Source organism: Pyrgilauda ruficollis, unplaced genomic scaffold (genome assembly GCF_017590135.1).
Source record: "Pyrgilauda ruficollis isolate IOZ18807 unplaced genomic scaffold, ASM1759013v1 scaffold6, whole genome shotgun sequence".
Lineage (NCBI taxonomy): Eukaryota > Metazoa > Chordata > Aves > Passeriformes > Passeridae > Pyrgilauda > Pyrgilauda ruficollis.
Genome location: NW_024527710.1, coordinates 2,364,501 through 2,390,209, shown reverse-complemented (window position 1 = coordinate 2,390,209; position 25,709 = coordinate 2,364,501). Strand labels below are relative to the sequence as shown.

General features: G+C 38.1%; 1 protein-coding gene across 11 annotated transcripts in view; it reads left to right on the top strand.

Moving 5' to 3' along the window:
• SLC44A3 (solute carrier family 44 member 3) overlaps positions 1-23,271 on the top strand; it is a 39,794-nt gene extending 16,523 nt beyond the window's left edge. For 2 of the 11 annotated variants that reach the window (XR_005956444.1, XR_005956447.1), the window contains exons 10-17: positions 1,205-1,370; positions 7,247-7,403; positions 9,917-9,994; positions 19,257-19,394; positions 19,867-20,103; positions 21,344-21,479; positions 21,710-21,983; positions 23,093-23,271. Coding sequence is in view for 5 of the 11 variants with exons in the window: in XM_041483353.1 (XP_041339287.1) it covers positions 1,205-1,370; positions 7,247-7,403; positions 9,917-9,994; positions 19,257-19,394; positions 19,867-20,103; positions 21,344-21,479; positions 21,710-21,822; positions 23,093-23,098 (1,031 nt within the window). In the remaining 6 variants the exon portion in view is untranslated. Of the gene's footprint in view, positions 1-1,204; positions 1,371-7,246; positions 7,404-9,916; positions 9,995-14,369; positions 14,548-18,246; positions 18,351-19,256; positions 19,395-19,866; positions 20,104-21,343; positions 21,984-23,092 lie in introns of those variants that run through there. The other 9 variants (XR_005956446.1, XM_041483353.1, XR_005956448.1 and 6 more) reach the window with 9 other exon arrangements.
• Positions 23,272-25,709: the final 2,438 nt, after the last annotated feature.

Sequence of the window (25,709 nt, the reverse complement as noted above, 5' to 3'; positions counted from 1 at the left end):
ACCTTTAAGATCATCAAGTCCAGCTGTAAACCTAACACTGCCAAGTACACAAAATGAATACATGAAGTATTAAAGCTTAAGTTATATTGTGTTTGAGCAGTAATAGCCAATTCTGTCTCACTTTGTTATTTCTTTCATGGAGTTGGAATAAGAAACTACTCACCTCCAGAGATTGTTTTATTTGGTGGACATGTTTCTCTTTAAGCTTAGTAGACTTAAGGCTTGGTAAAATAAAAAAAAAAAAAAAATTAAAAAAACCCCAAAACACGTTAGGAACCTAGAGACCTTGTACTAGGATCAAATTGTCCTAATGCCATTATCCCCTGACTACCCTTCAGAGTCAAGTGCCACAAATAGGATTGCACAGAAAAAAGGTCTGATTGTTGAGGAATCTGAGTTGCCCACACCTTTTGTCAAAAGGCACCTATTAATACCGAATACATTCTTTGTTGGTAACAGAAGCGGAAGGAATGTTTTTAACTTGGATAAGTTAATTTATCCACGCTCCTAGATACAGTAGTAACATTGGAGCACGTACTACCATACAGATGTCTGCTTTTTTCCTCCCCAAAGAGCCTACATTTTGCACAAAGATTGCCTGTATCTGCCTGTATTTTGCACAAAGATTGCAAAGTATAGAGAACAGACTAATGGCCATGGTTCTCATTAGTAATAGCAATTAAAATACTTGTTTTGTTTTGCTGCAACAGTATATTATGTATCCTTAATATTTCTCTGTAGTCTTTCTCTTCTGCTTCTTACAAAAAATCCTAAAGCATTTCACAACTATGCATTTATTTCAAATCTGAATAATGAAAATCAAGATTTCATTTACTTCTGAACTATTTGATTACTCAAGTCTAAAGTAATGTCTTCTCAGATATCTTTTCTAATATGTAGCTTTCCTTTTTCCTTTATTGGTAGCTGTGTCTCAATCCCAATTTAAACACAATCTTTTATTTTCGTGAGATTTTATTTTTCAAAATCCAAGTTGAATTATAAAATGTTGTTTCTCTAACTTTGTTAGAATGGACAGAATTAAATAGCATAGAATTTTGGGGGTTTTTTTTGTATCTTACTGAAGAGAAGTTAAGAGAACATGCACAGAACCACTTCCATGTCCTTCTTTGTCCCTGTCCCCCTTTCTCCTTTCCCTCCTTGTCTGGTATGTTATAATAACACAGTGGTGTAATCCCAACTTCAGGTACTGCACAGTCCACTTCAGGAGGACAAGTAGAATACAGAGCTCTGTCTGGAATTTGCTACATGGCATGGTATCATTTCGTTGGCCTTATCTGGACTAGTGAATTCATTCTTGCCTGTCAGCAAATGGTGATTGCTGGGGCAGTGGTTACTTGTTATTTCAACAGGTGAGTGCAGAATTGCTCCTGATAGTTTGGGGATTTTCCAGCATTTACTTTCAATCTTTTTTCTAGGAAAAATAGTCCCAATTAGACTGCAATTTATGTCAATATCAGGAATCCAATTTACTATAAAATAATGTTGCTTACTGCAAGATCTTGAGTAAGATTTTACAATTTGCATGATATTAATGTGACTCACCCCTGCTGCTGGAGATGCTGGGCCAAACTGGGCTTGATGTTGGAACTCTGTTGGCTCTGGGGAAATTACCATTTGGAAGGCACAGGCTGCACTGCACCCTTTTCCAGGAGACTGTGTTAGCTCCAAATGAGAAGCAATATATTGTTCCTTGGTAATTTCATGTATTCACGGGCAGTTTTACCTCTTTGTAAGTGTTCATCCATGCTCTGGGTTTCCATTTGGTCTGCCTGAATAACTGTTGGTCTAATATTTTTTTTTTCATTCTGTGCAGATATTTTCATTTAACTATAAATGCTTTAACACTGTAAAGTGTTTAGACATGTGTGAACAAACTTTCTTGTCTATTATATACCCTGGAATGTAAATGTGGAGGAAACAAGGAAAAGTAAAATGAAATAAAATTGATTTTATGCACTCATTGCAAGAGAAGATTTAAATCTCACATTGTGGTTGAGTTTTTGACAATGAAGAGAGCATTTTTCTGATAAATTTTTTCTCCTGAGTATTTTATGAGCTCTCTCATCCTCAGTGCTGTTCTTCTATGGCCAGTGATGAGATTTTCTATCTGTGCAAAACTCTGGCATTTTAAGACATTTCTTCAGTTTGTATTCGAGGAATATAATGATAACCTCAATTTGCTGAAAAATTAACCCTTGAGGAAGGTGATGTGAGATTGAGGTGGTGAGCCTGGCCTGAGAGAGCCTAAGGCCCTTGGAGTGGGGGTTCTGCTGCCTAGGGCCATATGGCTGGGACAGCTGGGAAGGATGCCTTTGGCCTTCTCTGAAAATTAGGAAGCAGGGTTCTGTGGATGGTCTCCAGAGTGTATCCTTGGGTGTTTCAGTCACTGATCAAGAGGCTGCTGCTGGAAGATCTCCAAATGGTGTATTCCTCAGTGGCCAGCAGAGACAGTGCAGGCTCTGCTTGCAGGACTGGCTCTGTAGGGTTTTCCTGCAGCACCTGATGGAGTTGTGCAGTTCCAGCCAAAGCAGCAAGGCTGGAAGATCTAGGAACAGCAAGTTTCCACCCCTGGTTTAAGCAATCTTTTATAATCCCATCCAAAAAGCCAAGGCAGGACAAGGCCTAACATATGTATCAGGAGCCTGTCCCTGTGAGGATTAACAACACAACAGCTGTGCCACTGAACTGGTGCTTAGGTAAGAGCAAATAAAACCTAAAATGTTGCTTTTCTAAGGGTTGAAATATTTTTGAAAGAGTGACATAGTCTCACCCTTCTATTTTACATGCTGTAACAGGACCTGGAAAGGGAGGAACTCTCATTTCTGATGTCATCACTTTTTTTCCACTGAAGCTCTGGAACTCCCATGGCTGTGCTGCTGTGGGTAGTGAGCTGCTCTTCTCTTGTAAGCACATTGATGTACCTCAGTTTTAGCAGCTGAATGAATGCTGAGGCACTAAAAGTTCGTTTAAACTGGCTTGAGAAAGCACAGGAAAGTAAAGTAGTTCTGCTGAGTTCCTGGGCTGTGTGCTACAGTGCATTTTGGTGCAATACACCACGTAAATCCCCAAGGCAAAGGCACTGTCCATATCTTGTTCATGCAGAGGAGGGAAGCACCTGTAGAAACTGCTGTGATGACATTTACTGCTCTGCTAGGGGCTTCCGCTTTCCAGCTATTTTTTACTGCTGCAGGAACTGGCTGCCAAGTACAGAAGGTTCCTGCTCCCAATTGTATTGGTATCATTTTGTACAATACAATTAAGCTCTCCTCTTGCTTGCCAGGTGACCTGTACTGTGTTGAGAGGGTTGTGTTTGCAAGGGGAAATGCAACTATTCTGTGCTGGTAATCCCATGTCCTGGCCTTCAGGCTGTCAGCACAGATCCACAGAGATGCAGGGCAGTGCAGGACTGGGGAGAGGGTGGTTAGCTGCAGCAGCAGCCACACAGCAAGGGCAAGGGTTATCTTGAGATGTTCCAGCAACTCTGAGCTCGTCTGCTGTGTGTTTTTAATGTATTCCCTGAGGCTGCATCATAAAGGCATGTCACAAGAGTTTGTTTATGGGATCTTACAGACAGGCTTTCTTCTTGTCCTGTGAGCACTCCGAGGAAATGGCCCGGCCTTCCCATGCGGAAATCTCCTTCCACAGCACACTCAGCAATGCCTTGCATGGCCAACAACCATGGCTGAGTTGCACATGGGGTGTGCAGGGGGTTGTTCTACCTGGATTAGCTTTACAGGACACATATATTTGGCCTGTAATACCACGACTGAAAATGGATTTGGCCTTCTTTTATTTTAAATTAAATATGAATACACAAAAGATTTCATTAATTTAATAAAAATAAGTAGATTCTCTTGCTTAAGAATTGCATTTTACAACTTGTGGAAAGGGCTTGGTCTTTTAAAAAGCCTTCTTTGTTATAACTGGTGTTTTACATGCGGGTTTATTCTCACCTTGATGTGCTTAGGTGTTATGTATCTATTTACCTTTGCAGGGAGATGAGCCTTTCCCTATTTACTATTTACTACTCTCTGGGAGTAAGGCATCATGGTTCTGTCCATGTCTAAGCTTCTTTAGTAGCTCGAGTGCACATATACCACTGCACATTTTTGAAATTAAGGTTTGGGGTTATCTACCTGATTAAGGTGTTCAGTACCACAGTTTCCAAGAGAAGTTACATACATATCACTCCCAGTAAGTCAAAAATGAAGGTTTATGGATGTTGCACTAAAGTCATTGAGAGATGAACTAGAACAAACTTGTAAAGGCTTCCCCTTCAAATGTATCTGCAATATTTATGGATATCCTTTGCCCTACTTACGTAATTGACCTAAAAGAGCCACCAGCATGTATGTAGCCAGACCTGTTCCATGTGGCTTTGAGATAAGGTAAAAGTGCAGTACAGTCTGTGTGGTCTCTGTTAGTCTCATAATGTCTGTTTTATTACAAATCTTCTAATTTATTGTGTTTGTTTAAAAATTAAGATTCATATTTACTTGAGGAATAGAATAATCATTCCTTAACATTTCTGAAGTATTTTATACTAAAGTTAGTTTTAGACAGTCTTTGGAATTGGTGAGACATAAGTGAAGAAAGCTGTAAGGATAGCTCTTAAGAGAAGAGAATTTTAAAGAAAGGAAAAAAATACACTTTTCTCCCATTCAAATATCTGTATTTTGGGTGTGTCAAGATGACATTTTTTTCTTGTCACAAAAATGTTTTTCAAATGAAATTGAAGATGCATGTGTGATCATTTGATTCAAGGAACTTAGTGTTAAAAAAAAGATACTGAGTGTCAGATACAGAGCTCACAAGTAAATGAAGGCAATCAACAGTAGTGAAGAAATAAAATTATTAAAAGATAATGTGGTATTGAATACAGGTCCACAGGAGTTTGGAATAGTAGTGTTGTATGTAAATCAATCTCATGAAAACATAAAACAGAAATACCAAAGAGGAAAAGCAAGCTATGGCTCCATTCAGTCTCATAACCAATCAGGCAGATTCCCAGATTTCCCTGATACCTTGTGCACATGCAGTGGAGTTCACATGCACTGAATGCACTGCATAATGATTGTATGCTTGTGCTAAAGCCACTTCGGGATTGCAGCCACATAATGCACAAAGGTGGGTGAAACTTCAGCCTTGGGAGCAATGGGAGTAGGTTAGAGCCAATCTTGAGCTTGTTTACAGTCATAACCATCACCTGTTGCTGTGTTTAGCCTCTTTCCTGTTTCCTACTCTGAACCAGAATTACAAGGAAAATCTGTTCTTTTTCTAATCAGTTTGGAGGTAAAGCAAAATCCTTGTCAGACCCTGTTCTTGTGCTAATTTCTTTGCTAGGAAAAGGAGCTGTGGAAAAGCATCCAAATATGTAAAAATTTATCTAAACAAAGCTTTACATTTTAATTTTATTTTTTTTTTACATTCCTGCTCATTATTTAGTTGTGTTAAAAATATCAAAACCCTTCTTCATTTTTCTCTTCAGTAACAAGTGCATTATTAACACAGGAATAAATTTTCCTCTTTCTGTGTTTCTTATCACTAGTTAACCTTTAACTTGTAGAAACTTAATAATTTGTATTCTGAGATCAAACTGACACTGTCATATGTAAGGAAGTGTTTCGGGGAGAAAAAAACAGTGGCTCAATATGAATAGAATAATTCATCCACATACAATGCATGTGTTTGTAACACAGAAACCTGATGACTAAAAAAAACCCAAACTGCCTTATTCAGTATAAAATTCCACTATCCCCCAAGCTGTTCCCCTGGTTTTAAGACAAAAATAATAAATGTAGCAAATGCTTTGCTGGAATTTCCTATTTCAAATAATGTGGTATATTCACATATTTAAATACAACTTCTCCACTGCAAAGTTTTTTGTGTTTTGAATGAACTGCAGTGATACCTTCAGGATTCTTGCAGAACTATAATCCCACTCCTGAATATAGTGTGTATGATTTAAATCCTTGCTGAAGGGAGGATTTAATAAAATTATATTTTTAGAGCTTCTTGGCCCAAACCAGTCATTCTCTTATTGGTGTATTTTTACTTTTTAATTTCTTGTGCAAACTACTGATTTTTCAAGATAACAGAAGTTTTGAAGAAATCAATTCTGAAAACAGGGCTTCTTATTTGTGATATTATGTCTGATCTTTATGTAGCTACTTAGTCAAACTGCTGCTGGTTCTGTTGCCTAACTAAATATTTCAGGGTTGGGCCGGTTACTTAAGAATTACTTTATGGAAGGTGTAATTATAACTATTGATCTGTATGGGGGATTTTTATCCTATGCAACATTTTAAAATGTACTTAAAGTGTTAATCTAGTTGATTTTTTTTCAGCATTTGACAAGGTGTGAGGGAATCTCTTTAAGTTGATTTCCTGAGGTTTATATAAATTCTTGAGAACTGTGTCATATTACTGTCTGTAAATGACTGACATTAAACTGACCTTTATAAAGGAAGCAAAGTAATAAAACTTGCATTTAGGCCATTTTTTTTGTCTTTGCTTTTGATTTTGGCAGACATTATTTTTCCAAAACAATACAGATTAGTGTGCGCTAGAACTACAAGTTTTTTTAGTTCAGATTATATTCCTAAACATATACTGTGATATTGCTTTTTTGCTGTATTCAATTTTAAAAGAAAGCCTGTTCTGTGGGAGGGAAAAAAAGCATTAATATTTTTTAAAAAATTTAAAACCAAATTTGACCAAATTGCAATTATAAAAGTAGATGGTAGCTCTCAATTTTATATGTGAAAACTTGTGATTTTATTTTCTAGTTTTAATTTTACCATTAAAGAAGAAATAGTGGGTTCATTCCCTCAGACTAAAATCTTGCAGAACCAAGAGTTAAATAAAAGATTGCAGAGAATAAGAGAAGTGACAGAAACTGGAAAGAGGTGTTCAAGGAGCATTCTCAGATATTGTTCACCTATTTCTCCTATTTTCCATTGTAGTTTTTTTCCTAGATATTTTTCCATTCCAGAAAAGAGTGATTTCTTAAGAATTAAACTAACACAGAAGTTATAAATTGGGCTGCTTTTCTTTGGACTAAGGTGAACATTTAGATGAAGTCAGTAGAAAAACTGGAGTAGTTCAATTAGGAAAGGAGGTAACAGCTTAATTCTTAAAATTTCCAAATACTGAAAAGACACAATGCTTATCTTCTTAAATAACTTGCTAAACAATTTTAAAAATTGTTTGTTTCTTTTTCTAGAAATAAAAATAACCCACCACCTCACCCAGTCCTGTCTTCCATATCAGTTCTTTTCTGCTACCACCTAGGAACTGCTGTGAAAGGCTCATTTCTAATCACAATACTGAGAATACCAAGGATTGTTCTCTTGTGCCTTTACAATATCCTAAACCAAAAGGTAGGTAAATACTTCTGTAACACTATAAAAATAGTAGTTTAAAGATGAGATCATGGGGCAAAGAAGTGAAGAATATATTTCTTGCTTAAAAATAGATGGTATTGCAATTACTGTCTATTATTAATAGATGGATTTTATATTTTATCATGTTTTCTTCATTAGGAAAGCTTTTTCTCCCAACTCAAATATCAATGCTTCCTTTTTATTCTCATGTCTCATAATTTTAAAAGCAGAAAATACCAATATGAAACTCACCTTTATTTAGTGTTTTTATACAAATGTTTTTCTGAAGGATAAAGAAAAAAATTGGCAGACTGCTCTACTAAAATTTTTTTGCATTCTTTTTTTAAGAAGCAGGAGTAAGAATACTATTGTTGGATTTAAAATCTGTTATAGAAAATACTTCATCTGCCTTGTAATATGCTTCTATAGAAAGAATATATGGAATAAGAACTGTTCCTGGGAGTTGTAGTGTCCAAGACACATCTTTTAAGACATATAAAGCGTAGATCTGGGCTGTTTTGAATATTTTTTTGCCTTCTTTTTTCCTTTCATGCATCTCCACATCTATTATCTTCTGCTGGAAGCACACCACTGTAGGTAATTCTGACACTTTTGCAAGGAGGGAGGACTGTCAGGAATGCACAGTTCTGATTTTAGGAGAAGATTTAAGAAAAGGTTTTAAATGTAGGTCTTTTCCTTTAGGGTTTACATTGGCCTTGAAGTGTGTGATGTATAGTTATGTCAGGGTGTTTACATTTACACTGACAATGTATTTACTATTAAGCATGTATTGGCTATAGGTTATGAATGCTTAAATAAAAACTCCTTGTAATGAAACACTTGAAAGGTGTGGGCTGGATTTATGTTGCTTTCATATGAAAGTTTTGGTTATAAAACTTGGTGAGTTGTGTTAACTAAGAACATTGTATAAAGACAGTAGGTGGGATGACTCAGAATATTTTCTGCCTTTAGAGAAAGCAGGATAAGTGGGCTTGCTTGTTACATGGTCTTGTAATCTGAAATACTGTAGATTTAAACAGCAAAGAAAGATGATTTGTGTCTGCAGCACCGGGCTGTAGGCTCCTTTTGGTCCAGCTCCCAAGCCCTCAGTGACATGACCCACAGCTGTAGCTGCTGCTAAGGAGACTAGAAAGTGCTCTGGGCAGCTCATGTGCTCAGTCCTGGGAAGGATCCCCCACGAGTAACCTTGCTCCTTTGCATGGCAGAAAGGACAGCTGTGGCCCCTTTCACTGAGGGCCAGAGTCGTTGGACTAAAGGATGGAGAAGTGACCCTGCATTCTTGTAGATCTCACACAGACTTCCTCACCCTTGCAAAAAATGTTGCTGTTCTCTATGAACAGAGAAGAAGTCAGGGGCCTGCGAGCTTGCAGGTAAATTTACAGATTTTTCTACACAGCAGTCTTCACGCAAAATCAGAGAGGAGATTATAGGTGAGATCCCTTGCTCTAGGCTTTTAACAAACAATCCTTACTGAGATAACAGCTTTAGCAAAATCATCTCTCCAGCAATACATAGCAAGAGTAAATTATTCTCTGTCAGGAGTTTGCATGTACAGTCACTGTTTTGAAGGAGTTATTCCTGGAATATTTTCATGAACCTTTTTTGGAAAAATTTGGGAGGTTTGTGATTTCTGCTTGAACAGTAGTAGCTGTTGGGACTTGAATTTTCTATAGTGACTGGAAAATCTCTGCTTTCCAAAACAAGATAAAAATATTCTGACCTCTGAAAAAATAAGATTAAAAAGACCAAGTATCCCTGAACTGGATTTCCTTTTGTTTAGAAAAACAGGCACTTAATTTTGGAAGGCTACTCTGGATACCAAGATGTCTTGCTCTTATCTTGCATCATCTCCATGATGAACTGCTTTGAGCTCATGATGTGATGGAGGAGCATGGAACAAACCTTAAGCTTTACTGCTCAGTTTTTGCTATGAAATTAATACAGCTCAGTGGTCTATGAATAGCCTGTTCTAATACAAGATTTCTCTTCCTGACCTGAAAAATGAATGTAATGCTCTGAGTCAAAACAAATGTATGTTCATATAAGCCTTTCTACCCATTCTTTTATTTTTGTTCAGTAGGATACCAGTCATTTCAGAACTGTGAAAAGTTTTTGATAATCAGGTTAAAAATCTGTCTCTGTACTCCCTGATCACTGTGAAGTGCTTTAAGGATTACTAACTTGCCTGCCTGTTTTTCTCCCAGGCAGCTATTAGCTCACAAAGCTGCTTGCAGCACATATTTTCTTGTCCCAGAGAAAAATCTTCCATCCACAGGAAGAAAAAAAAAAAAAAAAAGCACAGCTCTGCAGTCATTAGTATTGAACAGTCTGAATTAAAAACTATTCCTAAAATCCTAATATAAATATCTGCTGCCTAAGTGAAAATTTTATTAGAAGAGTCAGTCACCTGTAAAGCAAGTTTTTTAGAACAGTGGTTTTGTTTGAGGTTAATTATGTGTCCAATAACCAATCTTTTCATTTTATTGCAGAGGAATGCAAAGCACCAGTTCAACTGCTGTTTCTGCTGGGTTTGCATCCAGAAGAGTTGCTTAAGATACTTTAACCAGGTATGCTCCGTCATCTCTGTCCCTCAGCCTAGTCTGGATACCATGGTTGGTGCATGACCCTTATCATGGCTAAAAATGGCTTAGCATGGCATGCATGGTGGCCAAAGTTTCCCGCTGGCCACCTAAATTAAACAAACAAAAAAGCCTCCAAGTACTTGGTGCGAAGAAACAGGGAATTGACAAATATGCAAGGTGCTAGATTTTAGAAAATTTACTAATACAGCTTGAGATAGTCAGCCCTTTCAGAGGGCCACTTGCTATTTCTGTTGGTAAGAAGACTTAATTTGTTGAGTTGTGCCAGACAGACTTCTGAAACACAGAGAGTCCAGGTAGGAGGAAGCAAGGAAGAATTAGGAAATATACCTGGAGATTTGACATTAACTAGTTACAGTGTTTTCCACCTGAAAGTCCTGAATAAAGAAACTTCAATTCCTAGTGATTGCCAGTATCAGTAGATCTGGAAATACAAACCAAGATGATAGCAGTCTTTTGTTTAAAAGATGTTTTAATTGGAAATGGATGATTTCTGACATACAGCAGTTTTACAGATACTTGACATCTCTTTTTACCTTCACAATTCTTTTCCCCAAATGCATTCCAGATTTACATATATAATTCTGAATGGTTTGTTTTTGTCTTTGTCATTGCCTTGTTTTTATCTCTGGAAACTGTGATACTCTTAATGTGAAAGGGAATAATATGTTCAGCTGATTCCACCCTCTGAATGCTGAGTTCTTTGTTCTCATTGCTGAGGGTAGTAGTGAAGTAAACAAGACAATTCTGATAAAGGGTCTGACTTATCCTCTTAAGTAGATGCATAAATTAGGTTTAGACTTGGACAGTTATTAAGAGAAAGTTTTCTATTTAGTTCACCATAGATTAAATACTTGTGCAGTGAAATTTCTGAATTTTCCAGGCTTACATTTTCTAGGTAGGTGTTGTAGTCAGTGACTTGGTGAGGAATATCAGAGTTCATTTTGCCTCCAGGCTTTCCATTTGTAGTCACCCTTTCCCCTTGGCTTGGCTTCCTGCCTTTCAAAGAGATATCCAGCATCCTAGTGTTTACTTTCTCCAGCTGTTTTCTGCTATGTGTTTGTTAAAAGAATTAATTACTGTAACGTTCTTCCTTTTGTTTCAGAAGGCTGTATTGTAGCTCTTTTCCCCTTTAAAGATTTCCTGTTTCCTATTCTATTGTTGGCAGATTTCTGGTTTTATGTGAGTTGTTTTAATCTAATTATCATAATAAAGTGTTCACTTTTGTTTTGCTTTTTGAATATATTTTTAGCAAAGGTGATGGTTGTCCACATGTTTCAAATCCAGGGCAATTTGGGCAATAATTAGAGAAGAAAAAAAGCAAGAACAGACCACAAGATTTTAATAGAACTTCTATCTGTACGAAATTTAAACATTGGTCTTGAGTTATTGCATCTCGTTAAGTAATTTGTGGATCTAATGATTTATTTCTTTTTTTCCCCCTATAACTAATCTGTTCAAAGCTATTTGTTATTTTTTTTATTATGATTGAAAGTCTTAGTCTTTGATTCTGTAAAATCTGTGGCCGTATGTAGAAGAGAAAAGAAAAAAAAAAGAAGGAAAAAATTTCTGCAGTTTTAAGCAGCTTTGACATATTTCTTGATTAACAGAATTAGTGATCTCTTGAGAGCTCCTACTGAGACTGGTGGAAGCTGCTGGGGACAACACAGAAATCTCCCACAAATGCTGAACACAGACCTGAGAGTAGGACTTGGGAGGAAGGGGTTAAAAAATTGTACCTGTGTTTCTAACATTTTCTTAAAGTATTCTTTAAGTTCAAATTTTGATTTTTTTGTAACCTAAAATGTGGAACAGCTGTTGTAAAAGTTGATCCAAAGATCATTGTGTACATTAGCATTCCTTACTATTTACTATTCTTTTGCTTTTTATTCTAGCATTATTTTCACTTTAATGAAAAGCATATCATTATCTGAAGCTCTAAAAAAAAATAAAAATAGAAGATCCAATCACTTCTGTACTATTTTCTTCAACCTGTTGTTAAACTGCTTAGGTAATTTAAATTCTTTCTGTTCCTTTATTCACAAGTTTAATCAGGATTAAACAGTACTTTGTTTTCCCTCTGAGAACTTGGCAGATGAGAAACAGGTGCTGGAGAAAGTGGCCCCGGTGAAAGAATGCAAACTTCTTTCTTCCCATGCAGGATCAACCAAGTGCTCTATTATGTGATCTAAGGGTACTTTTTTTTGGCTGCAGTACCACCCTGCATGTGATATTTAATACTGACTTTAATAGTTGCATGCATCCCTGAAGTGACTCATTCTCAGTTACTTTTCGTTCAGCTCCCTGGAAGTGGAACAAGCCAAAGAGTTACCCTGTCATCTTCCCATCATGACAGAGTGCTGTGCTACATGCTGGCAATTGTCATATTTGCAGGGGGGTTTGTTGGAGGAGGGGTAATGTAAGCCCAGTGTCCTGTGCAGTCTGCAATATGGACAATTACATTCAGCCTTCCTAAATTTCTCTTGGATTTGCAACTGGATCCTGTGCTAAACTGTGGTGTAGTGTTGCTACGTGCTGTAAAACAGTTCACTCCTTAAGCTGTTCCACTTCAGTCATGGGCAAAGTGATTCATGTGTGTGTATAATCCATTAGCAACAATTGTAAAGCACTCAGGGTTCTGTGGCTGAAAAGTGCTTTCTGAATATAAAGTCACTATCCTTACTTGACAGTTCTGTTTGCCAACACTTGTCAGAATTACCACAGATTTTTCATCTGGCTCTGATGGTTTCAGTATGTTCCAGATAAACATATCCAATCATCTCAAGTAAAATCTAGGAGATTGAAATTTTTCTTCTGTAAAAAGAATATAATGGCTTTTAATGTGATTTGGGAATTATGACATCTGTGTCTCTCCTGCTTTCTTAAGTTGTAATGGCAGTCTTAACTTTAGATACATCGAAGTGCTCACATGTTCTCCCTTTACAGCCTTGTTGCAGTGGCTTTTTTAAAACAATACAGCTGGATAGTTTTGCTTTTCTGTGTCTGCTTTAGGTCCATCTGCAGCCAGTTGGCAAAGTGACTCCTCCAAAGTACAGTGCCTGGGTTTCTGAAGCGGTTGCTGAGCAGGGTGTGGTTTCTGTGTTCATCAGTATGGTTGCTGCAGTGCAGCCTTCTGGGCTGTCAATGAATTCAGCAGGGTGTGAGCCCCATTTCCTGGGACAAAGACCCTTCCTGGGGAGTGAAAGCCATCAATTGTCCAGTGTAATAAAGCAAAAGCAAGTCTGTCTAATGGCTGTATATCCATAGCATTTGGTTGTCTCTTAAACTTTGGATGGAAGCCTATCAGGAGGTTTCAGTTAAATGCCTTGTGGAGAATTCACCTAGATAAAACCAAAATTCATGCATGCTATTGTAAAGCACAGTTCTCTCCATGCCAAACACATTGTGCCTCACCCCATCAAGTACTTCTTTTTCCTCCCAAAAACAATAATGCATTTTAATGTTACTGGCAATATTGCTTCTAGATATAGAGCTAATTTTTCAATCCTCTTGAAAATACAAGGATAAAATGTTCTTCTGCAGTGAAATAATATTTTAAATAAGAAGATCTCCCCTCTACAGACTTTATGTATATGATAATAGGAAACAAAAATCTTTAGGTCTTAACTCATTCTGTAGGATGAACCATATAGGGAATAGAGTTGAAAAAAGTTGACTAATTCTTACTTTGATATCTTTCTATTCTTCCCACTCCCATTAAGAAGAAACAAAAGGGGGAAAAAAGAGAGAGAAAAAGAAAAGAAAATGCAATTAAGCAAGTGACATATAATTCTGTGCTTTTAAGCAAAGAAATTTATGAACAACTCTCTGGAAATTTTCAGATTGATTTATTTCAGAAATCCCAAATAAGAACATTTTCTCACTAAGTGCAGAAGCACTGAAAGCAACCCCAGTAATGATGTAATCATCATGCAATGAGCACATAAAACAGGATCCTTTTGATCCAACCCTGTAACGGAAACGGAGCCCACGTGTAAAACTGATGCAGCAGGAAAGGACACCTGACTATCCTTCAAGAAGAAAGCTGTGTTGGTCCTACCCACTGGATGACAGCCAAGGAGGGAGTAGGTGACACAGAGAGTAGGAAGCAAGGAAACCTGAAAATTTTCTCCAGTAAGTCCAGACTGAAAATATAAGGTGAAATGGAAATAAATGAAAGTTATGCTTTTTGGAGTACTTGGGAAAATTCAGGAGGTTATTGAAAGTTTCTAACAGATAGTAATTAGCCTAGGAACAAAAAATAACCATTTCTGTATTAGCTGTTTGTTTGTCCTTATTGATTAGAAGTAGAGAAGAAAAATATTCTCCATGTGTTTGTCAGGCACAGGACAATAGCCTTTTTTTAACAAGGCTGCAGGAAGCACGGAGTCAGTCCTGGAAGCTACGAGATGAAACACTTGCACTGGAAAGAAGGAGATAAATGCCATTGTACAAGTTGCTGGTTATGTGCTCAGGCTTATCTCATGGAGAGGACTGGAATATCCTGTGACAAATGAAGGGTAAGAGCAAGCCCGTTAGCCATCTATGAGACAGTAGGGAAAAAGGTAAAAGCCTGACAAGATCAGCAGAAAAATAGAGTAGAGTAGATCTAAATTGTTCATGAATAAATGTCTGGAAGTTGGAAGGTTCCTAAGGACCAGCGGGACAACTGTCTGGAGCAGCTCCAAATGTAGGGCCCGGGAGAGGGGAAGTCCTAAGTGAATTAAAGAAGGGAATTTCCACTTAAGAGAAGATTGGCATAATATGCTAATTTGAAATAGGCACTGGAGTGGCTGAAAGTCCCTTCCAGTCTTGTATGTCCTCATCTCTTCGGCAGGGACTCACAAGGCTCATCTTGCTCTCATTTCCCACCATCTGAGTCATGATACAACTCTCTCACCAGACCACTAACTGCTGCACAGCGACCACACTTGTTGCCTCTTGCTACCACTGGATTTTGTTTTCTGAAGGGCTTCCACTGGCATCAGTGACACTTGCAGGCTAAGACACTTTAAGGTCCAGCCTGAGCTGCACTGCACTGCACTGCACTGCACTGGGGGGTAGCTGACCCCAAGAGAGGGCAGCCCCCAAGAGAGTTGGCAGTGATAAGATCAGATCATTTTGAAAACACCAGCAGAGCAGAAAAAGCTGAACTGGGATGAGAGATCAGCATGTCTCCTTCTTCCTTTTTAAGAAGATTCTGTTGCTATGGCAATTTTCTCTTCCCCAAGCTCATTTTATGAAAGCAAGCCCTGGAATGGAGGACTGAATTCAGCTGTTACACAAAGTAGCAATTATTCTCAACAATTGGGGAACTTACAGCCTGGATCTGAGCCACAGCGCCTTTCTCATGAAACTACCAGGTCACTTTTTCCAAGACCTTTGACATTCTGTGTTGTGAGGCACAGAAGGATATGCTCTTTAAATAGATTTTTTTGCATACTGTGGTATTTGGAAATATGCAAACATTCACATTCCCTATTTATTCATCCTGACACTGAGAAATCAGTGTCTAGTTCCCAGGCCCCAAGCCAGAAGAGGCTTGTGTTCTTCAGAGAGGTGGTGATATGAGATCAACTTGCTGGTGGAAGGATAAATGCTGATCCAAATCCACTATCCCCTGTGCTTTCAATGCTACCAATGCCACCATTACTTGCTTGTCATCAGAGCAGAGACTACCACTGTAAAAGATCAATTCATTAGGCAAAGTTACAAATATGAGTTATAACGTGTATAGAAGGATCAGACTGAATCTCTTTCTAGCTCACTATCCCATCTTCAGCAGTGACTGTGAGCAAATGCTAAAGTAGAACAAAAGGATATTTCCCTGCCTCTGTGCTGTTTCTGAATCTGTTTTCAACCTAGGGACTTCTTGAGCTCTGTGTTTAATAACTCTCAGCAGATTCCTTTTCCTGAAATTCCCCATCTCTGCTGAGCTCGTGTGAACTTCTAGCAGCTAAAGCGTCCTTTGCCCAGCAGTCCACAGTTTGCAGATTTATGGTGAGAGGAATACTGCCTGCTTTCAAATTTGGCTCCTACTACTTCATACTGTCCTGCCCCTGCCTGGCCTGTGTTCTGGAAGAAACAGTGAGCCATCTAAGCCTACACAGCCTCTGCATTTCTCATGAGTCGGCAGCCCTCTTGCTGCATCCTCCTTCAGTTGTGTCTTTTCCAGACAGAAGACATTCCATGCCTTTTGGATCATTCCTGCTGCCCTTCTCCCAAACATTTTCAAATCCACTAAAGCTTTTGTACATGGAAAAATATATTCTGTAGAAACACATATTTAAGTAACCCATTTCTAAATGTTAGCAGGTTCTTAACTGGCCATGGTCTACCATCTTAGCCTTCACAACAATCTTTAATTTGAAAGGCTCTGGATTATTGTACATATCCTGCAATTTTAAACTTAATGGGATATATAAGCTTTTTAGTTCAAAGTCCAAAATGATTTGCAAATATAGGTATTAACTTGTGTGTGCTAGGTGTTCCTTGATGAATAAGAATGAAAAATCACTTGAGCTCATTTTTGTGCAATGCTGAGTTGCACGGAAATGTTGGTTAGCTTAAATGTTTGATATGCTTTGTTAGTGAGAACATGTAGATTTCTATATGGCTGGATGGGATCAGGGCATGGGGTCTGTATGAGAAACTTGAAAATTGTGAGGCAAGTGTATGAAAAAAGATTCTAGGCTGAACAAGAAACCCTTCAAATATTTTTCTCAGAAATGTATTTTTTGCTAAAAGGTAGAGATCACTTGGCTGAGTCTTCCAACTGTGCTGGTAATATTCTTGCTTCACATATGTCTGACTAGTTTTGTAGCCTTCAGCAGTTCATTAATTTCTGTCTCTCTCCTATTCATTCTAGAATGTTAGATTATTACCTGGCTGCCTTTATTTCTTGGGTATTAACATTAGGTAATACTTCCATTATTTGTTTAAGTTGTAACTGCTATAAATGCCATTTTTTATCAGCTGGTTTGTAACACAACAAATGCCTGTTCAGGTAGTGTACTGCCTCCAGCGTCATTTTCAGTCTTTCCAAGGTAACCATTCTAGTTAATAAATATCAGAAATTCTTTTCATTGCACATTCTTTGAATACCAAAGTGGCTACATCAAGAGTGCAAGCAAATGGGTATTTATTTTAAGTTTGGAAACAATGTTTGTACAAGCTCACGTGCTTTTTCAACATTCTTTTTTATTTTTAAAACACATTTTTTGCAATTTATAATGAATACAGAATCTCTGTTTAATTTATTGGCAACATTTATACTGACCTCACCAGATCAGGATCTGCTCTGTGAATTTAGTTCTTAAGGGACAAAAACAATCTTAGAAAACGCTTTTGTACTTTGTGTCTCAGTTCCCTGTCTGTTTAATGGGAATGATGAAAGAGACTGAACTCACAGCATGCTATAAAGAGGAATCTGTCCATGTCTGAAACACACAGTGACAGCTATGGATGTCAGACAGGCAGCGTGATGTGAGGCCATCTCTGCTGTGTCCTGGGCCAGCAGGACTGGCACTGGCAGCTCTCCTGCTGCCGCATCCTGGGATGTTCTGCTGTGACTGCATCCTGCCAGGAAGGGAACACCCTCAGGATAAATGAAAATTAGCACAGAAAGCATTTTTCCTATTTAGGAATGAAGTGAGCTTGCTTGTTTAAACATATTTTTATGCAGATACTCTTTGAGTTTCTTTAGAGTTCACTGGTGTCTCTGATGTTTTCATAGAATAGGCAATAAATCCATGGTCTTTATTTATACTTTTTCCATCTATGGATGAATTTTCTAATATGTAAGTACAGTATTTACAGAATGTCAATGGGGTTTTTTTTAGTCTCTGAGGAAAAAGAACTATATTTTATATCAATAATATCCACAATAGAGGTGAAAACTCTTTGATTGCATTTATCCAACTTCCTCTCCTCTCCTCCCCTCTCCTCTCCTCTCCTCTCCTCTCCTCTCCTCTCCTCTCCTCTCCTTCCCCCTTGTTTCTCTTATACAGTGTCAGAGCTTTGCTATGCTACAGAAATTGCTCAGAGGTAAAACTGAGCTCTACAGAAACAAATTTTCTTTGCTTCAGATATCTGAAATTGTTTTATATTTTGAATTGTAAGTAAGAAAAACCAGATTTTTGAACATGAAGGTTTTTCAGTAGGCCAGTATAATTCACTTTCAGAAAATCCCTTATGGGCTGTTTATTTTTTCATTCCAGGTGAAGCAGAAAGCAATGTAAGCACCATGTACATATTTGGGTTTATAAATTCCTTTAGAACAGTAATCCCTTGCACACTGCGGCTCTTACTGACCATATCAGAGGTGACTAAATTTTTTCTGGTGTAATCTGCCTTCTAATAGTTTGAGTAAAGGGAAACTACTCATAAGAATTGCTGGTAAAGCCCAGAATATGTTTCATGTATCATGCGTGCTGCTTTTCTTAGCTGATGTTTTGGACATAGTTTCAAAACCTTGATGTCCGTAAATGGGACATACATGTTAATTTATGCATAAGTGCAAAAATAATCAAGTCCATGAAGGTAAATATTCTATCCTCCCCACCTGTCCAGGCAAACTTCCACCAAGCGATAGAATGTAAAATTCTCAATACATTGAAAAACTGGGAGTGCCCCAATTATCTGCTGTTCTGAGTGAGGGGGGGCACATGATACAGTGACTGGTCTAGTCCAGAATCCTTCACAGAAAGGTTGGTTTAATAACTATGAGTATAAACTTGAATTTCACTAAAGTGTTTGAAAGAGCCATGTGTAAAAGCTTTTTAATCATCAACCTTTAATGACCCAGTAAATACATAACTTCATTTTTCCACTTACATAGTTGGCCAGCAGTGTTGGAGATAGATAGCCAGTAAGTTTGGACTGTGTGACCCCAGGTGTTCTCTGGTAATTGTATCATATTCATTCACAAATTTTGAGGTAGAGGACTTCAGTGTTTTAAAGTAAACTGGATAAATGTGGCTTCAGGAATTTATTTAGTCACTGTTGTAACATTTGCTAAAAGTGGAAATTATGTAGAAAAACTCTTTGAATTTAGAAGCATGACTATTATAATAATTTAAAATGAAAATGCCATATTATGCAAAATAACTCTTTATATTCAGAAAGTCAGTAATTCCAAACAGAGTTTAAGGCTTTGTGTTTTGCTGAAGTAAAATCTAGATTATGAGTCTTTCCTCTCTCACTGCATTATTATCTTATGTCATTTCAGCATGCATACACAACTACAGCCATAAATGGGACAGATTTTTGTACATCAGCAAAGGATGCTGTCAGTATTTTGGCAAGGAATTCTGATAAACTTGCATCCATTAGCTGCTTTGGAGATTTTCTCCTATTTTTAGGAAAGGTAAGAGTAAATAAAAATATTTGTTCTGTAAAAATGAAGTGAAAAATCAGCTTTGATTATCTTTTCATACACCTAAAGTAAATAAAGTTTATCTTTGTTAAATTCAGTGTTGTCAATGCTATAAAATAAGCTTGGGAGAGAAGAACATCTGAGGAATTTAACTTTGCAGAGTTATTTTGTTGTAAGATAGGAGTGTTCTTGGACTCACTCTGGCAGCTCTAGTTGCATCAAGTATTTGGTAAATACATGGCAAAATGTTTCCTCTGCCCTGTGGTGTTTACACATGGAATTGAACACAAAGTGTCACAAGTATGTGATGCTGGAAATTGCTTAGCTATCTCCCAGATGAGATGTGCTCTTAAAATACTGGCTGTAATGTATTTGCCTCAGGGTTTGGGGGGATTGGCTTTTTTATGAGAACCATTTCTGCATGATTAATGAGGCTGCACTTCTCTCTCACTGCCCTTTGCAGGTGTTTGTTGTATGCTTCACTGTTTTTGGAGGATTGATGGCATTTAACTACCACCGGGACTTGCAAGCTTGGGTAGTTCCTCTGTTGCTGGTTGGATTTTTTGCCTACCTGATGTCTCACAGCTTTCTGTCTGTGTTTGAAGTGACAGCAGATGCCATGTTCCTTTGCTTTGCTATTGATATGGAAACAAATGATGGAACTGGAGAGAAGCCATACTTTGTGGATCAGGAGCTGCTGGTAAATCCCACTGATTACAGAAAAGATATTTGAGACATTCTAAGATTTTAAGCATTTTTTCTTTCCCCAAGACCTAGTAATCTGAACCCACAACCTATGCTATTTCCTTTCCAACACCTTAGAACAGGATGAACTCAGGGATACAAGTACATTAATTTATAAACTGAAGTAAATGGCTCCCTCTGACTCCTGTGTCTTAGCTACAACCTGCTGCCTTCTTTTAGATCATATTCTGTAAGTAATGGCTGACTATTTAGGTCTAATTAGATATATCTTCAATATATTGTTGGTAATTAAAATATATAAATAAATAGACAAGCTAGCTGCAGAAATTGATCCATGGGGTGCCCTAAGATTAATGCCTATATTTCTTGTGATTCACTGTACACTGATGAGAAAAATTAACAAGTAGCAGGTCAGGGATCCATTCCACATCCTACAGATGCTGTAGTTCTGAACATATTTCATGCAAATCTGAGTTGCTCTGCTTCATATCTTTACAGATTCTTTTGCCACAACATTGTCTTCTGTCTCTCAAACTCTTCTGCCTCCGGACAGGTTGTTCTGCATCTTTACCCTTGTAATTACTGTATTGTATTACCTTCAGGACTTAGCTAATAGTGATGCAGTGCTGTAACTTAAGCCTTTGAATACATATGTGTCATCCCTTTCTAATTAAGAGAATACCTGAAGATGCAGATATTTTTTTCCTTTTGTGCTGTTTTTGACACTTCTGTCTCTTCCTTCACAAACTACACAAGAGAAAATCTTAGTAATCCATGAAAACAAATAGCCAGCAGCCAGAGTAGCTCATATGACACAAATGTTCTGGATGGATTTCTTCAGGACAATGTCAGAACTGTTTTGGAATTTTGGTTATTATTTATTTTTTTAATGCTGCTGTTAGAGTTTCCGTAATATTAATAGAATTTTGTTGAGAACAACAACAGCACAACAAAAAGGCAGCCTAAAGATAGGCTTAACCCTTTGTACAGAAGAAAGCAGATATATATTCTTTGGCTTTAGTTCAGAATAGTACTTAAGCACATCTCCTGGCTAGGAATATAAAACCAAATGGAAAACTCCGAAACCTTGACCTCTGTTCTTCCCTCTCTGTTTTGCCAAATTCTAAAATACTTCTTAAGCCAATTTTCCTTCATGAAACAGAGGCTCTCCTTTCTCCACTTCCAAACTTTGTGGTAGTTTCTCTTTAACTCTGCTCTTAATTCTGTGTAATTAGCCATGCCCTAGAGCTGTGGGTGAAGAGAGGATTTCCCACAGGGACAAGGAGTCTTCCAAGCAGGACAGGCTCTATACCCTTCTATGGAAAAACTGTGGGCAGCACATCCAAACTCCTCCTCATTGTATGATCAAGAGTAAGTTTGCTAACACAGACAAGAATTTGGAGTTTCCCAACACATGAAGGCATTTGACTTGTCTGTGTTACAATCAGGTTACAAACATCCCGGGGGTGGAAGGGAGGCTCTGTGGCCCTCAGGACAATATGCAGCAGTGGGTGGAGAGCAGGGGGAGGGATTTCATACAGCTGGAAACCTCATTCCTGCAGTAGGAGATGTAACAGAGATTTTTGATTCATCTTTCTCAGTTGCATTCATCACTTTTGCTGCCTCTGCAGTCCCTCACAGTATCACTCAGTGTCATCCAGCCAGGAACCAGCTACAGTTTCTTAGCCCTGGGCTAATTATCTTCCTTCACCAGGTATTTTTATTACCATAATGATTTCCTTTCACAAACGATCTCACCCTGGTTTTTGCTTGTAGACCTTTGTGAGTCAGAGTAACAAGTTAACAGAAGGGCAAAAACACAGAAACACAAGACCATTCCAGGATAATGAAGATGGGACAGAGCTCCAGCCTATGGTGAGACAGGAGCGTGGGATATGTATTTACCTGCCAGATAACGTGTTTGCATTTATGTTCCAAGAAGAATGGATGGAGGTTATCACATTTCTCCTGCCATCTCACAGCAACCAGCATGCTGTATCTAGTATCCTGTTTTCTTCTTTTGCTTTCCCTCCTCAGGAAACCCTCTGCTAGTGCAAAATGGATGGATCAAATAATTATTCTCTTTTTTCTTCACATTCCCCATTGTGCCCAGCAGAAGAAGAGAAAGTTTGGACAGTGCCAGAGGGGTGGGATATAAATCACGTTCAGATAGTCTTTCACCTGCCTGCTGTATCAAAGTCAGAAGAGCAGTAGGCTGCTTAATTTCATGCTGAAGTTCCAGACCTCTAAGACCAGAGCTTAGAGTCATTTCCTTTCCCCCTCACCCCTTTCCTCCCGCCCCCCCCCGCTTTTTTTTATCAGTATATATATTTATTTATTCTGTTTTATGAGAGGGTAACAAAGCTGACATGCCAGAAGGGAGTGTTTCCCCACACCCAGGCTTGGGAAAGTCCTCAGAGTCAACACTCACTCACTGACATCTGAAAAAATACTGCAAATTGCCCAACCTGAGAAACTGCCCCCAGCAAGTTCAGAATCAGGACTGATTTTCCCCAAGCATAGTGGGGGCCAAGCTAGGGCTGCTAGAGGAAGATTCTGCAGGAACAGCTCCTCTGGCACCCACACTTGTTGGGTACTACTGCAAGTCCTCTGCTGTCACAGCTACGTACAAAAGTGTAACAGATGTTGGTGGTTTTCCTTGATCTGATTTCAAAAGGTACCAGGCTCAAGTGACCTCTCACGTAATTCTGTGGACATTCTGCTACAGACAGAGCACTCCTCCAGTTTATTACTACAGTGAGGGATAGTACTAAATATTTTCATTGTTTGGATCTGTTATTGCATTCTTCAGTAATTTTTTGCCAAGCACAGAAACCGGAGGCTGGGTGGGTGTTATTCCTTGCAAGAAGATTGTGGATTTGAGACACAAAAGAACCTTAATTGTTTTCCCAGTTTACTCTTATGACATTTAAATGCAGATACAGTACTACACATTATTTGACTCCTTTTTTCTCTCTTTGTAGACTTAAATGTGAAGTACACCAGGAGGTGTGGAAGCCGAGCAGCAACAGCAAAAATGGTCATATCAGTAAAGTTTACCAATAGCCCAGGACAAAGTATTAGCTCCCTAAATCTGTTGTATCTTCTGCACTGGTAAAATGACACACAATCTGTTTGTATGAATAAAATATTTTGTGTGTCATCACATCTGATTTTTATTACTACATTTGTTATGATTCTCTGAAAGTTGATAATAAAAAACTCACTCTTTGTAAATTTCTATGTTGAGACTAAATTAGTAAGTCAGAAAGGTCATGGAGCTAACATGATTTTTTCAGGTTTCTCTGGGAATGCTGTGCCAGTCATCTCTAGAACAGTAAATGCAGAAACATTTGTAGAGGAGGTGCTCTGAGATGACTGTGTCCTGATTCATTCTGCATATCTGAGCAGCCAATTAAGGAACAGACTAAACTCATTGATGGAAATTGCCCTTGATAGAAATTCTCTGTAGTCAAGATAATTAGCAGTTATGAGGTAGGTGTCTTTCTTTTAATTATACCCTTTTGGGAATGGTTTTTACAAGTTTGTAACATAAACTGTCCAGCTCCTCTCCAAAGGGCAGATGAGGAATAGTCCTTCCTTCTTTCTGCAATTGAAAAGATGAAGCAGAAAAATTTGCATCTGTATTTAGAGCTTGACAAAGTAGCAGATGACAGAGATAAAATAACAGGACAGACATGAGAAAAATGTTATAAATAATACTTTATAGAAATGTTAGCTGTAACATGGGTGTGAAATACATCATGGAGGAAATGGAGTGACTGTCAGGGCTCTAGTCAGAAGAGGAATACAAGTATAGACACTTTTAAAAAAATTAACTTCGTAACAGTTTGCCAGCACTTTCTTGTGAGCAATTTTAAAGCTTGTTTAAACTTTCTACCTTGATTCTGACTGTAATACACTTTGTAGGCTCCACCTTGTTCTGAGTATGGAGTAGTTTCAGATTTTACTTGGTGGCACATTTTATTCTCTTTCTTCAAATTTTATTGGAGGAGAGGTTTGTGGTGGGAAAATGATGCCAGCCAGGGATTTCAGTAAAGTATCAATATAGGAAGTGAGACATCACTGCAGGTAAGTGACTCAGAACTGTCTTAAATGAATAGCTTGATAAAGCCTTGATTAGTCACAGCTTGGAAATGATGTACAGAAAAGCTCATTGATGCCTGAATAAGAAATCCATTTCATTTAAATACTCTATCTGGTCTCCTGCTGTTGAAAGGAGACTAGTTAACTAGAAATACTAAGAAATACTTGCTTTTTATCCATAATTTAATTAACTTCAGTTTACTTTAATATGAGTCAATTCAAGAAGTTCTGGAATACAGGATAAATGATGAAAAAGGGAAATAGATTAATTACTTTCTGCCTGGCAAGATAATGAAGATGATAATGTACTGGCTGTGACTCACCACCTCTCTTTATTTAAAAGTGCACCCTTGGATACTTTTTGTGCTCAGCTTGTGGATGCAGTGAGAACTTCTGAAAAGTCCTGAAGAAGCAATAGCTCTCTAACCCTGAGGAAGTGTGCAGATATGGTACTTACAAAGGGCTAAACTTTTCCTCTGCCATGGGTTTGCCAAGGTTGCTTCCAAGCAGCAGTGTCTTCACAAACATGATATTTACCAATTTACAAAGCAGAAGAGGTTTGCTTTGAAGTTAAAAAACCCCCTGTTCTTATTACACATTCAGGGTTTTTTTCCTGTTTGTATTTGGTACTCACACTGCAAGTTTTGGCCTTTGACTCAGGAACTCTGGTGGGAAAAAGGGAGGGAAATTTTTATCTAAGTATGTCCTTGTTTTCAGAAAATCCCTAGACAACCTTCAGAGGTCCCTTCCAATCTCAACAACTCTGTGGTTCTGTTCATTACAATTATGATGCAGGGTCATTGCCTTCACTGCAGCTCCAGAGTGGAGAAAAGATTCATACACTTCCTACAAATTCTGGGTTAACTTTTAAAGAAGGAAGGTACTGAAAAATATCAGTTAAGCTGTATTTGAGTGTATGCTGTTTAAGGAATACTGTATTGTCATTAGTCCAGAAATTACATTATAAAATAAGTTTTGAGAACTGTGTGTATTTTTAGAGAAGGCTTCCAAATATATAGCTTTTAATTACATTTGTACAGAAAGCATAGCTTTATAGCTTTCATTTACAACTCAAGACCTTCCAATCTTACATACACTGCACTGGCAATTGTGCCAACTACCTCCAGCTGTAGCATTCCTGTGGGGCAGGAGCCTCCCTCCACCTGAGTTAGAGGGATAAGGCACTCCTACAGAAGCTGATGCTATTTACTGCCTGCTTCTCAGGGCTGCCTTCCCCTGCAGGGTACTGCAGTCAGGCAGCTGTAAAGGAGGCACAGCTCCTGGGAATACAGTTCCTGCTGGTTCTGAGGCTGGGCTAAGCCACTTCCAATAATTTGATGTCTGCCCTGCAATGCAACCCAGTAAGTGTGGACTCATCTTTCCTGCAGCTATGGAAGATTAGATTCAGCAGAATGAAAGGTACTTTATTATAACTGTGTTTCTTAAAAATAGGAGACAGGGACTACTGAATGATTACTGCCAGAAAATGGCTAA